General features: G+C 46.4%; 1 protein-coding gene across 1 annotated transcript; it reads left to right on the top strand.

Moving 5' to 3' along the window:
* Nucleotides 1–1,400: 1,400 nt before the first annotated feature.
* PURB (purine rich element binding protein B) lies at nucleotides 1,401–12,234 on the top strand. Its single transcript, XM_084897149.1, has one exon. The coding sequence runs from the start codon at nucleotides 3,897–3,899 to the stop codon at nucleotides 4,842–4,844; it is 948 nt and encodes a 315-aa protein (XP_084753275.1). The 5' UTR covers nucleotides 1,401–3,896; the 3' UTR covers nucleotides 4,845–12,234.
* Nucleotides 12,235–15,872: the final 3,638 nt, after the last annotated feature.

Raw genomic sequence — 15,872 nt, 5'->3', positions numbered from 1 at the left:
TGTGGGAAGGGTCTGTGCAGGCTCAGCGCTGACCATAACATCAGACCCCTCGGCCTTTCTCTCCCCGTCCCGTTCGCCTGCCCCCGACTTCTCTATGCGGCTCTTGGGAGTGGATGTCCAGCCCACCCCGTCTGCTAGCAGCTCCCAAGCCTACATCTCGGCTGCTGGCCCTGCACTTGTCTGGGTCCACAGCTGCTTGGACGTCTCCCCCGGGCATGCAGCCAGCTCCTCAGATTTAACACGCCGGCTCTGAGAGGCCCTATTCATGCCGGATTTGCCACAAGGCGGCCACAACAGGTGCTTAAGGCCACCGAGAAGGAATGTACTTCCGGGGAAAATTTTTAATATTCCAAAAACGCATCAAAGCAGCTCCTTCTGTAGTGTATAGTTTATTGTGACTTTTGCGGGTGTGGGGCACATCACTTTCGCAGTATCGGGCCCTCTACGGTCTCAATTCAGAGTTCCCTACCACCATCTCCAATAAGAACTCATACTGGCCCGACCAGCATAGCTCAGTGGTTGAGTGCTGGCCTATGAAGCAGGAGGTCACAGTTCGATTCTTGGTCAGGGCACAGGCCTGTGTTGTGGGCTTGATCCCCAGGGGCAGGTGTGCAGGAGGCAGCCAATCAATGATGCTCTCTCATCGTGGATGTTTCTCTCTCTCTCTTTTCCTCTTTCTTCCTCTCTGAAATCAATAAAAAAATATTTTTAAAAAACGCATTAAAAAAAACAACTCATCTTTCTTGAACAGCCTTGGGGGCTGGTCACTCACAGCATCCTGTCTCTTATCCCCATGTTGGGTTTTTAAATCTTGACTCTTCTCCTTGACCCCTGAACCCCACATTCTCCTTCCCTCTCTCCGCCAGCCACTTCCAGTCCTGCCTCCTCCCTGAGCGCACCCTCGCTGTCCTGGGTCCTGGGTCACCTCCTGGGAGCACAGGGAGGCATCGCACTCCACGTACACAGCTCCAGGGGCTCCCCCTTGGCTCCAGTCCCAGCTCCCTCCCACCTACAAATCAGCCCCCCGCCCCCCCCAGCCCGTCTAGCCACCTTCCACTCTGCTGTTCAGCACCCCCTCCCCTCACAGATCCCGGGCTCCAGCCAAACTAGACTTCCAGCCATCTGGGAACAAATGTTCCCTCTGCCCCAAATAAGCTACATCCATCTCCACCTGTTGAGATCTGTCCTTGGGGAGGGTTACCCGATAAATAGTACTGGGACAATTGGTCGTTTGAAAGAAATGTTTTAGATTCTTCAGTTCATACCACACACACCAAAATACATCCCAGCTAGAGTTAAATATAAAATATAAATACATGATATAATCACATATATTTTAAAAACCAAACTGTAAAAATTCTGAAAAAAACACACCACATTATTAGATTATTGAGTATTACGGGGGGGTATTAGATCCTAAGTGTACAAGGAAAGAACGAAACTTCAACAGAAACAAAGCAATTGTTGACCTTAAACAAACCGCCAGCTATTTCGCCAGCAAATGGGTTTATTGGGAACAAATGTGGGCATGCAGTCCGATGGCAGGTGAACCAGGGTTAAACCCGGAGAGCAGAGGAAAGGACCATTCTCTGAGAGGCGCGGTGGGTGGTGGGTGTGCGGAGGGGCTGCTGAAAAGAATGCACTGGTGGGCCCTAACCCGTTTGGCTTAGTGGATACAGCATTGGCCTGTAGACTCAAGGGTCTCGGGTTCGATTCTGGTCAAGGGCATGGACCTTGGTTGCGGGCACATTGCCAGTGGGGGGTGTGCAGGAGGCAGCTGATTGATGTTTCTCTCTCATCGATGTTTCTAACTCTCTATCCGTCTTCCCTTCCTCTCTGTAAAAAAATCAATAAAATATATAGAAGAAGAGGAGGAAGAGGAGGAAGAGGAGGAAGAGGAGGAAGAGGAGGAGGAAGAGGAAGAGGAAGAGGAAGAGGAAGAGGAAGAAGAAGAAGAAGAAGAAGAATGCACTGGTGGAAACGGGAGTTCGGAGTGTAGTGGCCTTCCATCTGCTGAGCAGTACCCATGGCTGGTGAGGAGCCCCCCTCCTTCCTGTGGAGGTGGAGGTGGTATCTTCCGGTTCGGGGTAACTGATGGATGGCAGTGTAAGATCTCCCCACCGGCTCTCCCCATTCCAACTTAAGGAGGCCTCTGTTCACTCATCTTCACACAGTGAATCTAACTCTACCTTAGAACTTGACTGTGAAAACCAAACTGGTAAGGTATGAACAGGGGGCCCTAGCCGGTGTGGCTCAGTGGATAGAGCGCCGGTCTGCAGATTCAAGGGTCCCAGGTCCGATTCCAGTCAGGGGCATGTGCCTGGGTTGTGGGCACATCCCCAGTGGGGAGTGTTCGGGAGGCAGCTGATAGATGTTTCTAACTCTATCCCTTTCTGTAAAAAAATAAAATATTTAAAAAGTAAAATAAAGAAACAGAGGGACAGAGCATCCTTCCCATGTTGGGGTCCCCAGGCAGGGGAGGGTTTGGTTGGCCGTGTGGGCATCTTCCAGGAAGGTGGGCGATGCCTGAGGTCACATTCCTTCCCAAGGGGTTCAAAATGCAAATCCTTGCCGAGACTGGCATGTCCAGGGCCCCAGACTTTTGTCTCCCCTGGATCCTGGGTGTGTCGCTGGGAGCTACTATTCTAACTTTGTCTGAATGTGCGTGTTTTTCCACCCGAGACGGGTCTTGTGCGATGTCATGACACGGTTTGAGGAGGCACCTCTCACACCTTCCCGCTCGTGAACTGGGTCTTCTTTATGAAACAGCAGCCGCGGCGACTAATGCTTAGCGCTTCCTTTGTGGCAGTTTGCGTGTTTTATATGCTTTGTTTCCTTTATCGACTACAAAACACAATCGACTAGGAATTCCATCACCAAGAAGGATTTACTTGAGAAAAAGAAAGGAATGCAATCCAGTGCGCGGCCCGGGGTGAGCCACCAGCAGAAGAGAAGGAAGCAGGGGGCGCCTCCCACCCTGGGAGGGGGAGCAGCCCTGGGAGGGGCTCTCCCCGGCCCCCCCTCCCCCCTGGGTTCCCGGGCAGGTCACCTTCTCTGCCACAAACTGCACCCCAAGTAGCTCTTACACCCACCCCGGAGACTGGCACGATTCTCCCCATCTAACCGGAGGGAAGCAGGCTCAGTGCTCTGCCCGCGCTCTCAGGGTGGCGTGGGGTGCAGAGCCGGGCCGCGCGCCCCACGCAGCGTGGGTCCTTCTGCGCCAACATGGGGTCCCTCCCGTCGCAGGCCCGGGCCCTGTTTCCCTGCGTCCTGGTGACGCTACGCTCCCACGGACGTCCCGGGTGCGAGGGCTCCGGGGACCAGAGCGGCGTCCCCGTCACCAGTTCCCACGGGCGGTTCCCGGCGGGCGGGCCCGGATTGGCGGCGGGGGCGCAGCGCAGACGAGCCCCCGGCCGCCCATTTGTCCAAACACGCGCGCTCACCGGAGCGCACACGCCGGGAGTCCGGGCCCGAATGTGCCAGCGGTGCCACCCGGGACAGTCCCCTCACCTTCACGGTCCTGCGCCCTACCGGGCCCCCGGCCCTCGCCTCTCGTTACGTCACTTCTCCGCGCCCCGCCGCTGCCGCCTCCGCGGCGCGCGCGCGGCGCTTCCGGCCGCGAGGACACGGTGGGCGTGGCGGTGGGCGTCAGGCGAGCGCGCGCCGGAAGCCAGCGCGGACGAGGCGGAAGTGGCGGGGCGGGGCGCGGGGGCGGTGGGGGGCGGCGGCCGGCGATGAGCGGCCGGAGAGAGTGAGCGGGCCGGCGGCGAGGCCGGGGGCCGCGGAGAGCGAGCCGCAGGGCGGAGCGCAGGGGCGCGAGCGCGGCGGGCCGCGGGCGGCGGCCAGGGCGCGGCGGCGGCGGCGGCGGCGGCGGCCAGGGCGCGGCGGCCGAGAAGATGGCGGACGGCGACAGCGGCAGCGAGCGCGGCGGCGGCGGCGGCGGCGGCGGCGGCGGCGGGCCCGGCGGCTTCCAGCCCGCGTCCCGCGGCGGCGGCGAGCAGGAGACGCAGGAGCTGGCGTCCAAGCGGCTGGACATCCAGAACAAGCGCTTCTACCTGGACGTGAAGCAGAACGCCAAGGGCCGCTTCCTCAAGATCGCCGAGGTGGGCGCGGGCGGCTCCAAGAGCCGCCTCACGCTGTCCATGGCCGTGGCCGCCGAGTTCCGCGACTACCTGGGCGACTTCATCGAGCACTACGCGCAGCTGGGCCCCAGCAGCCCCGAGCAGGTGGCGGCGGCGGCGGCGGCCGAGGAGGGCGGCGGGCCGCGGCGCGCGCTCAAGAGCGAGTTCCTGGTGCGCGAGAACCGCAAGTACTACCTGGACCTCAAGGAGAACCAGCGCGGCCGCTTCCTGCGCATCCGCCAGACCGTGACGCGCGGCGGCGGCCCGGCGCCCGGCGGCCTGCAGAGCGGCCAGACGATCGCGCTGCCCGCGCAGGGCCTCATCGAGTTCCGCGACGCGCTGGCCAAGCTCATCGACGACTACGGCGGCGACGACGACGAGCTGGCGGGCGGCGCGGGCGGCGGCGCGGGCGGCCCCGGCGGCGGCCAGTACGGGGAGCTCCCGGAGGGCACCTCCATCACGGTGGACTCGAAGCGCTTCTTCTTCGACGTGGGCTGCAACAAGTACGGCGTGTTCCTGCGCGTGAGCGAGGTGAAGCCGTCCTACCGCAACGCCATCACCGTCCCCTTCAAGGCCTGGGGCAAGTTCGGCGGCGCCTTCTGCCGGTATGCGGATGAGATGAAGGAGATCCAGGAGCGCCAGAGGGATAAGCTTTACGAGCGACGCGGCGGGGGCAGCGGCGGCGGGGACGAGTCTGAGGGCGAGGAGGTGGACGAGGATTGAAACGCGCAGCATCCCCTACGGGCCTCCAACCCCACTCCCGTCCCCCTCATCTGAAGAGCTCTCTTTCCTTCTCATCCCCAGTGAGCTAGTGGGGGAGCTAGGGAGGCCCCCAGGAAGAAAACAGCATTTAAAATAATGTAGTCCATTAAGAGAAATAACCATAAGAGAACAGTCACGGGCAATTAGAGAAAAAAAAAACAAAAACACAAAACAGTAAAGTTCCAAGGAGCTGACAGCCACCTGCAAGAACAGCGTCTCCTCACCTGAGCAAACTAGGCCCAGCTTCTGTGGTTTCCCAGCCGAGGTCCCTAAACCCCTCAGGATGGCCCTGGTGGGGGATAGGTCCTTCCACATCCTGGGCCAAGGAACACTTCTGAGCTACCCAGACCTCGTGGTAACAGCTGTGAACTTGTGTTGTACTTGGGAACCTAGAGATCTCTCCAGACCTTCTATTGCAGTGTCTGTTCCTCCACCTCCATTGAAATCAGCATTTTGGATTTAGGTCTTCATGGAATTCTTGAGAAGAGAGAGACCTTTGCAGTTACCCAGTTCTGAGGGTACAGGATTAATGAAAAGGAATGCAACTTTAATCATGGACAGAGCAAAAATACGAATTCAAAAAGTCACCGGGAATACAGAAACAAATTGGATCCATTTTGTTTAAGATGGTTTTGCACCACACCTGGACCAAGGCCAATGTCTGCAGAATTGTCTTCCAGGATGCAAATGGATTCAGCTGTCAAACCTTGAATTAGAATTGGTTGCTAAAATATTTTAAAAGTTGGCAAAAAAAAATTGAAGATGAAAGAGCAGTTTTACATCGGGGTTGCTGAGATATGCACAAGAAAAAATCGGGCATAAAGCACAAGGAAAAAAAACTGAGTGGATTGGTTGCTGCTCACTGAAGTTCTTCCCCTGATCTCTCAAACATGGAGGTCATTACCAAGAAATTGCTTAGGTGTATGAATGAGAGCCAGATCCCTGTGGCTCCACCAGGTGAACCAGTGCATTAAGGCTAATTCAGCTGTTTTGGCCACTGGTTGTCGGGATTTTAAGCCACAAAACTTGAGAAAGGAACAGTGTGGCTACAAGCCTGAGCTTTAATGGAATATACATCTAACAGAAAAGTTGGAAATAACGAAAACTGAAGTCTTCCTCTACCTTCAGTTTAATCTGTGGATTTGTTCAAATACTAAAGATCCTCAGGTCCAGAATTCCAGCATCATTTATTCTTTTGAAATAAAAATTTTAAAACTTGATCCATTATATCAGTACCTCACAATCAAAGTTGGCAAAAGATGGATGTGTGTCTAGCAAGCAGTGTGCCCTTTGGAAGCTGAAATCCATCGAACGGAACCGAAGTGAGCGTGAATATGTGACTATATCCTGGAAGCATTTTTATACCATCTTGAAATTTCAACAAAACTGGCTCTTGCCAGTGTATCCAGCTGTCTTTCAAGAATAAAAGTTGGGGTTTTCAAGGATCACCTCTTCTATATTTTAAATGGATTTTCAGTAGAAGTGATTTTACTAATCAAGTTAATGTCACCCCATTAAAGGTATTTGAATGTCACAGACCTAGGTAACTTTGAATCGAATGGGAGCGATGTTCTTTCCAAAGTTTTCAGGTATGCTTTGTGCAACACCTCAACCAAGAGGCAAATAACCCCACTCCACAATCTTAGTGGTTGTTTTTTTTTAACTGCATGACTGCCCTTTATTTGAGCTGCCTTTTAATTTATTGCATACCCTTTTTATTATCTTATTTTGGTATTATTCAATATATACAATCTTTTTGTATTTATTAGGAAATAAGTAATATACAAAAAGGTCGTTTTCATGCATTGTGGCTGAGAGGGAGGGAAATAATCATGTATATAAAAATTAGGCTTTTTTAAAAATTAGACTGTGATTCAGAATATCACTAATCTTAGGTTAAAAAAAAGTGGGAGAGCCACAAACATTGGTGCCCTTTTCAGACAGTTTCTCTACTCATCGTCCACAGTAGAGTTTTTAAACAGATTTTTTTAAAGCTTTTCTTTTTTTAAAAAATTTTCTCCGTTGCAAAGAATGTTTCCTAAATTGTATGGGAGCAATAGTATTTTCGATGTTTTAACGACATCTGTATACTTGTACTGTATTTTGTACTACAAGGCAGCTGTTTTCAATGATGTCCTGCTGTATTTACCTATGTGTTTTGAGTGTTTTATTTCTTTGCTGCGGAGAACAAATCCCTAAGTAGTTTTAGTAAAGGAGCTGAGAAACTAGCATTAGGTTTGCAGAAACTGTTTAGTTTCAAACTTTGAGGCAGCAATGAAAATTAAGGTTGCAGCTATTAGCTGACCGCTGTAACTTGTTTTGAAATCATGTACAATTCCTGTATAGACCAACTTGTTTTCTTGCTTCATTGGTGGTTCTGTTGCTCAGCTGCAGTGAGCCAGTTCAATTTTGCAAAGGTGCGGTACCTCTCCTTTTTAAGGGGTTGGTTTACTTTTTTTTTTTCTGTTCTTTTGTTTGGCTGAATTGCAGTAAATAGCCTTGCTTTTCTATTCTGTAGAAATGACAGGGTCTTCACAGTCCTCACCAGTGGCTACTAAGCTATAATTAGCTGAATAGAAAGAATGTGGAAGTGGTCTGAGGCATATAGAATATATGCCAAGAACACTACCATATATGGGATCAGCTTTGGTTACCAGAGAAATTTTCTTAGTCATTAGACCATATAACAGTAATATATCATATGTAAATCTTTAGATAATCAATTTGAGAATCCTCCAAAAAAAAAGGAGCAAAGAATGCATAAGCTATGTGTTGGAAAAGTAATTTATATTAAAATTTTTGACCTGCCTATGTAAGATTAAGTGGTAAATGTCATAGTGGTGGGTTTTAAGTCTTAACCAATCTCAAAGGTTTGTTTCTCCTGCAGGGTGGTTGATGGCCTCTCTTCCTACTGCAGGAAGGTTACAGAAGGATGTGGATTGATTGTAGCATTTCACTGATCCTCCTTCCAGTCACTAGGGACAATAGAAACTACACTTTTAACTTGTGGTTTGTTAAACAAGGCGGTGTTAATGGGCCATCTTTCAGAATTCGATCGTATAGATATTGCTTATTAAAGGAAATAGTCTATATTAAATCCAAGCAGAAAATGTTTTGTTTTCAACCACTGCTATACTCAGTGATTTAGGGCTTGTTTTTTGATTTTGGCAAACATTGCAGCTAAGGACATGTTCAAAATAGTCATATTGCAAAGAAATAGGGAAGTAAAATTTATTTCCTAATAATTGGTAGAATGTTCATTTCTCAAACTGCTGCAGTTACAGAAGTGAAAAGCCCACAATTTTAGGAGCAGAATTGAAAGAGCAAGAAACTGAGTATATCCCATAAGTCCTTTCTGGTTTCTATTGTCCCTACCTGTCATTCATGTAGAACTACAGTTCTCATCAGCAAAGGAAGTTGTCAGTGCATGTGCTGCACAGAACAAAGTGTAAATCTGGATGGCACCAAAAATCAAAGCGAATACCAAACCAAAACCCAGACACCCTATGTTACCGTGGGAGGCATGTAGGTGGTACAATGACTGTGGCTGTGAGACAGACACGGCTACTGGTCAGGTCACTTTCCATAATATTTACTGCAAAATGATGGTGAGGCCTCCAGTCCGGGCAGCCGTTAACCTGCTTCCTTTGTAACCTTTCCGTCATTTTGCAATAAATTGCAGGTCTTTTAAGAGATTCAAGCTTCAGTTTTCTCAAAACAAAACAATTATCCTGTCTTATCTGAAAATGCAGGGTTGTGGGCAGAAGAGGCTGGTTATAGTAATGCCCTCATATTGAGTGGTCTGTAAACGGCTGCACACTTCAGGCACTCTAGTTGCTGAGGATGCTTTGTGAAATGTGACCTTGACTGGCTTTACAGGGGGGCATAGAATGATCTACACAAGGTGTTAAAAGGTGACAATTTGCTTGCGTCTGCCTTGCCTTGAGGTGGATAAAATTAAGGAGACGCTTGAGTGTGTAAGCTATGCACATAAGTATTCTTCACTGTAAATTTTTTTTCATTTTAACCCAGTTATGGTACTTTGTCTAATGCACAACTGATCTCTCAGTAGATACCCATTTGAAAATAGTGTGGCCTTGATCGGTGAGAAGGGGAAGGAGAAAAGTGACTTTTGCTTATGTAAAAATGACTCATTTGCCAGGAGTCTTTCTGCAGTACTCTTAGTACCTAATGTGTTTGTGATTGGTCTCCTTTTTGATTGGGGAAATTAATGGTTTTGATCTGGGAGTTATTAATTCATTTGAGTTGTCTTCTATTTTTAGGAAGTATCAGAATTGCTCTAATAAGTACAAAGTTGATTGCTTTGATGTCCAATCTCAGGTTTTAGAATATATATAGTGGTGTAAAATCCCACTGTTAACTCTTTAAAACTATTTTAATTTAATACACCCTTAAAAGTCACATGCATAAGGCCTGTTCAGAGGGCAGAGCCTCCCATCTTTTTGCTCCTTTTCCATTTTGTACTTCACTTGAGAAAGTGTGGAGTGATTTTACATTGTATATTGCCATTATAACCCTGACATATTTCTCAAGAAAAAGCACTTTTTGATCATGAAATACATGGACTCTTTGTGTGATGTGGGTCATGGTTTCTCAGGCTCCCCTAAGATAATCTGCTTATGAATATTATTCTCTGAATGAAGAGTAGAAATCTTTCCTAATGTTAGAAAGTTTGTATTATTGATCCAGAATGCATTTTGCTAGCTTCCAGTGGATGGGATAGTGAACAATGTTGCACTCACAGTTTATAAATTTTTTTCCCTTGAGCCTTACTTAAGGTAACTTTTTTTTTTTTTGTCAGCAACAGCACTGAAGTTATAGTAAATGGATGAGATTCAGTTTTCAGGGTTAGTTTTAGAGTATTGTAAAACAATTAGATGTCTTCATAAACAGTTATTGTTCCCATTGAATAAACTGAATAATGAGTATATAGATGGGGCTGGGAGCAGGGGGAGATAGTTTGTAGAATAGAAAAAATTCATTTACCTTAAGAAAACATATAGACAAAAAAGAAAAAGTTCATGCCAATCCCCTGTTTGAAATTCCAAATATAAGATAGAAATGGCAAATTATACTTCATTTCCCATTTTTAATCTAAAAAAGTAGCCATTAATTTTTAAATGTTAGACCCCAGAAGTTTCAAGAGATAGGCTCTTGATACAGCTTTGTTACTTAAAGTCACCATTCCCAGCCCTCATTTTTTTTTTTTTTTAATATATTTTTATTGATTTTTTTTACAGAGAGGAGAGAGGGATAGAGAGCTAGAAACGTTGATGAGAGAGAAACATTGACTAGCTGCCTCCTGCATACCCCCAACTGGGGATGTGCCCGCAACCAATGTACATGCCCTTGACTGGAATCAAACCTGGGACCTTTCAGTCCGCGGACCGACGCTCTACCACTGAGCCAAACCGGTCTCTGCCCAGCCCTCATTCTTAAAACTTAGTTTTATCAGACTCTTTATTTCAACAGATGTGGTCTAATTATCAGTACCAAAAATTAAATTTGGAAAACGAAAAAAAATTACAAAATTGGATCATGAAGATTTATTTATTAAGTAATTTCCAATTGTTATCTGTACCTCTGATCCAAGTAAGACCTTTATGAATGTATATTTCCTAATGAAATAGGAAATATGTCATCAGTGTAATCACCTTTATTCACAATCTTTTGCTTTTCATGTGAAAATCTAACTCATGCCTCTTGAATTAGACATTCCAATTAGCCATGTCAGAAAAGCAGCAAGAGAATATGACTATTTGTAATTAACAGATTTTGAGTCTAGAACAAATTTCATTTTCCCTATTACATGTAAAGTGTCTCACTGTCATTGATTAGAGAGGGCTGGTTATATCTTTCATGTGATGAAATGTGGGCTTAGTATTGGAGAGAAAACGATAGAGCTGTCCACATTGTTCACTAGCATGGTTTTTCCTATCCTCAGTCATTTCAGTGGCTAACTCAGGAAAACTGATTTAGACCAACCCTTATCCCTTAAAGGGAAACTTGTCCCCACTCTTTACCCTGTATCACAAGACCAGGTTGATTTAAAAAAAAAAAAAAAAAACCCAACCTTTATATTTGAAAATATTTCCCCATTTAAAATTGCTTTTTTTGGGAACATATAACTGCGGGGAGAGTCCTAAGAAATTTGAAAAAATTCTGTCACTTAGCACATGTGTAGGAATTTGGGAGTTTTGTTTCCAGCTCTTCAGATGAGATGTAAACCCTTTTCTCCCAGTCCACATGCCACCTTTGTTATAAAAAGCTCTGTGATTTCCTAGAAGTTAATAGATTGGGCAAGTGCAGAAACATTTTAAATCAGAGCAGGGCATACTTATAAAGAGTGGGCAGTTTTGCATGTTATGGTAGCAGGCCAAGTATATTTTGAGGTTTTTCCCCAATTATCAATATTTGCATTCTGGGATGTTTCCAGTCATATCTATCAGGGCTTCCTTACATTAGATTCTTCACTCCAAAGTGAGGCTAGTATCCTGCTGGTAGAGGATCTATAGACATTGTTTGAATGAAGTTAAAACCAAATCTTGACAGCAGGAGACAGCTTCCTGATCTAATCAGATGTATAAGTAGAATTAAGGTTGGAAGTCACTTTACAATTGATCTTAGCTGAAAGGCTGGGAAGCTATGGAAGTTACTTTAAAGGGGGTTTTGCGGTGTCTTCAGTCTGTGTAAATACCCACCTGCTGTGCATTGTAAACCAAGTGTGTGTTCTTATGTGTGAATTTGTAAGACTGACTTCTGCTTCAAAAGAAACTGCACCTTTAAATGTATAAGATCCCCTCCACCTGTAACCCTATAAATACTTGTAAATAGAACACTAAAATTTGTAGTGTTAGGATCAACTTGGGAATATCTGCTGAGAGACCAAAAAGTTCATTTTTTAAAGTACCTTGATTAAAGAATAAAGATTATTCCTCTTATTTTTTAAAAGAAGAATGCACTTTAACAAACAGCTGCATGGGCAATTCAAACAAGTGCAGTATCCATTCAGAAACCATACTTCCTGGAAATGTTCAAAAGCAGAGTCTAGATGGGCTGTTGATCTCACTGCCTGGAGATTGAAGCTCAGATTGCGGTCAATTTTGAGATGAGCAGGGCTGCTTCAGACAGGTCTCTAAAATGGCGGGTCCCGTAATTACCACTAACTAGCAAAACTGACAGAAAAACTCACAGAGAAAAAAGTTTAAGAATCATTACTGCTGGTGTGTACTCCTTACAATAGCAGACTTTTGCAAATGGAGTTTTACAGTCTATATTTAAAAAATTGTATGTTTGTAACAAATAAAGTATGCGGAAAAGTGAATGACAATCTTGTGCCAGTGTCTCTAATTTAAAGAATTGCCTGGTGACTGGGAGGGAGATGCCACACAGCCTCTGCCGGTGCTCATATATGGGTCTGGGGTTGGGTGAGTTTCCGCTGAAATGACTTACAAGGCATTGTACTAGGACAGTGGTCGACAAACTCAGTCACAGCCAAATATCAACAGTACAACGATTGAAGTTTCTTTTGAGAGCCAAATTTAAAAAAAATATATTTTATTTTTTACAGAGAGGAAGAGAGAGGGATAGAGAGAAACATCGATGAGAGAGAAACATCGATTAGCTGTCTCCTGCACACTCCCTACTGGGGATGTGCCTGCAACCAAGATACATGCCTTGACCGGGATTAAAACTGGGACCTTTCTGCAGGCTGATGCTCTATCCACTGAGCCAAACCAGTTTTGGTGAGAGCCAAATTTTTAAAACTTAAACTTCTTCTAACGCCACTTCAAAATAGACTTGCCCAAGCCGTGGTATTTTGTGGAAGAACCACACTTAAAGGAGCCAAAGAGCCGCATGTGGCTCGAGAGCCGCAGTTTGCCGACCACTGTGCTGGAGGAAAAATGCATGATTGCAAAGCACTCAAACATGGCCTTAACGTATGCTTCTGTGCTGAAATTACCTATATCAACACTCAAACCCCAAAATAGCTCATTTTGAGAAAAGTTTGCAAATGGAATTGTGAAATACTGTGTCAGCAGTGCCCTCAGGGGGAGAACCGGGGGCCTTTATTCACATAGAACCCTTCAGAATTCCTCCGCACGTGGAGGGCTTCTTACATTCCAGTTCCTGAGCTGGTTCAGCTGGTCTGGGTGGAGTGTGAGAAGCTGCATTTCCAGCAAGTTCCCAGGTGATGCTGCTGATGCTGGTCAAACCCCACTTGGAGCCTCACTGCAAAACCACAGAAGTTCTGGGGAAGTTAGCTGTTGTCACTAACTGGCAGACCAGGAAGCATTCGCCCTGGTGCACTGGTTCTGCTACTCTGCTGAATTTTGTTTTTAAATATATTTTTATTGATTTCAGAGAGGAAGGGAGAGGGAGAGAGACCTAGAAACATCAATGAGAGAATCACTGATTGGCTAGCTCCTGTATGTCCCCCACTGGGGATTAAGCCCACAACCCAGGCATGTGCCCTTGACTGGAATCGAACCTGGGACCCTTCAGTCTGCAGGCCAACTCTCTATCCACTGAGCCAAACCAGTCAGAGCTGATTTTTTTTTTAATCCTCACCTGAGGATATTTTTTCCATTGATTTTTAGAGAAAGTGGAAAGGAGAGGGAGAAACAGAAATACCAATATGAGAGAGACACATCAATTGGTTGCTTCCTGCATATCCCCAACCAGGGCCAGGAGCCTGCAGCCGAGGTACATGCTGTTGACCGGAATGGAGCCCGATACCCTTCAGTCCACAGGCCAACGCTCTATCCACTGAACCAAACAGGCTAGGGCAGCCCTGCTGATTTTGTCAGCTCAATGTAAAGTTCCTGATGTTCTGGGTGTGTAGCCAGGCTGCAGCTCTTTTGAAGCCAGCACCTCAAGGTATCAGGGTATGATTTCAGAGTTTTGGTATTTTGTGAGTTAGGTTCTGTTCCTGACTCTGTCATAAACCAACAGCGTAACTCCAGTATCTTTAATACACAAAATTCTTAAGGTGCTATATAACTGCCTTGTTTCCTGTAGAAGCCATTGGTAATTGGGGAGATGAGAGCCACCTGGTGGTAAGCACTCTGAAATGAATTCTTGGCAGTGTCAGCTGCGATCTGGTGGACTATAGATCCCTGGTGGTGGCGGAGCTTGTATCCCACTTGGGGAAAGCTGAGTTGCTTTGTGGGTACCAGATCCATAATGCCATTTATTGTTGAATGGCCTGTTGTTAGGGAGAGAAAGCTGGGCATTGCTATGTGACATCATTACCTGGTGCCCACAGCCACCATTTCCAGGCTAGCTGTGGGCCGCATTTTGCTCCATGGGGTCTCGGCAGCGTTGGCTGCGATTTGGTGAGGTATCGCTCCAGGTGGTGGTGGAACCTGTGTCCCACTTGGGGGAAGTGGGGTGTTGCTTTGTTGGTGCCAGGTCCTCAGTGCCATTTCTTTGTAAATGGCCAGTGTGCATCACGGCAGCTCCTGCGTTGAGCATCTGCCCCCTGGTGGTCAATACACGTCATAGCGACCAGTCGGAGGGATACAGCATATTAACCTTTTATATACAATAGCATCTCTTGTAATGCATAGTTCAGAACATAAAGGCAGGGTCCCCACCTTTAGTATCCATGATAAAAGCATAATATGCTAATTAGACTGGAGGTCTTTCTGGACGAAGTTGCAGGAGAAGCCCAGGTCCTAGGTGCCAGAGAGAAGCTGGTGCCAGCAGCTGGGGGAAGGAAGGCCTACTCTTGCACAAATTTCGTGCATTGGCCTCTAGTAAATAACATAAAATAGAAAGGAAAACAAGGGAGAAAACATGTTCTCAGGAAAAATGGCAGAAAACAGTCTCAGAGAACTGTTGTCAGCAATGTGGAATGTTCTAGTCCAGCAGCTGCCAATTTTCCGGCAAAGAAAACCCAGCTGGCCATATCACTCAGGCAAGTGAGTCATCACCACAGTGGATCTCATCTGTCTGCCCCTCATCTGACCCATACCTTTCTGGTGGGGACTGCGAGTTGTATTTTGGATACAACTGCTGACCTCTCCCAGACCTTTGCAGCTTAAGGTTTCTAGGACAGAAACAAGTGTGGGGTGGATTCTTGTGGTTTTTGCTGCAGTGTTTCTACACTGTAACTACCACTTAGTCTTTGAAGGCTTCCCGGGGAACACTTCAGCATGTTGATTCATTTCCTTTCAATCCATTTTCTATTTAAATAAATAAAAGCAAATTGTCTTTAAGGAGAAACATCAGCACCACTTGTCAAAAGATTGTAACTTCCCTAATGGATTTTCTTGTTTAAAAATTTTTAATTGATTTTAGAGAAACACCCATTTGTTGTTACACTTATGCATTTTTTTATTCTTTTAAAAAATATATTTTTTTTTATTGATTTTTTTGCAGAGAGGAAGAGAGAGGGATAGAATTAGAAACATGGATGAGAGAGAATCATCAACCATCTGCCCACTGGGGATGTGCCCGCAGCCAAGGTACATGCCCTTGACCGGAATTGAACCTGGACCTTTCAGTCCACAGGCTGATGCTCTATCCACTGTGCCAAACTGGTTTTGGCTTGGTTGAATCTTATATGTGCTGTGACCAAGAATCGAACCCACAACTTCAGTATTTTACTTATTTTTTAAGTTTTCCATGGGTTATTTGGGGGTGAGTGGTATTTTGGTTGGGTTGGGTTCCCCCCCCCAATATATTTTATTGATTTTTTTTTTTACGGAGAGGGATAGTTAGAAACATCGATGAGAGAGAATCATCGATCAGCTGCCTCTTGCACACCCCCCACCAGGGATGTGCCCGCAACCAAGGCACATGCCCTTGACCAGAATCAAACCTGGGACCCCTCAGTCCACAGGCCAACGCTCTATCCACTGAGCCAAACCGGTTTCAGCTGGTTGGGTTTTTTAAAATATATTTTATTGATTTTTTACAGAGAGGAAGGGAGAGAGATAGTTAGAAACACTGGTAAGAGAG

The sequence above is a fragment of the Pipistrellus hanaki genome (genome assembly GCF_964339955.1).
Source record: "Pipistrellus hanaki genome assembly, chromosome: 10".
NCBI classification, from domain to species: domain Eukaryota; kingdom Metazoa; phylum Chordata; class Mammalia; order Chiroptera; family Vespertilionidae; genus Pipistrellus; species Pipistrellus hanaki.
The sequence above is the reverse complement of the archived record's forward strand: the minus strand, read 5'-3'. Positions and strand labels throughout refer to the sequence as shown.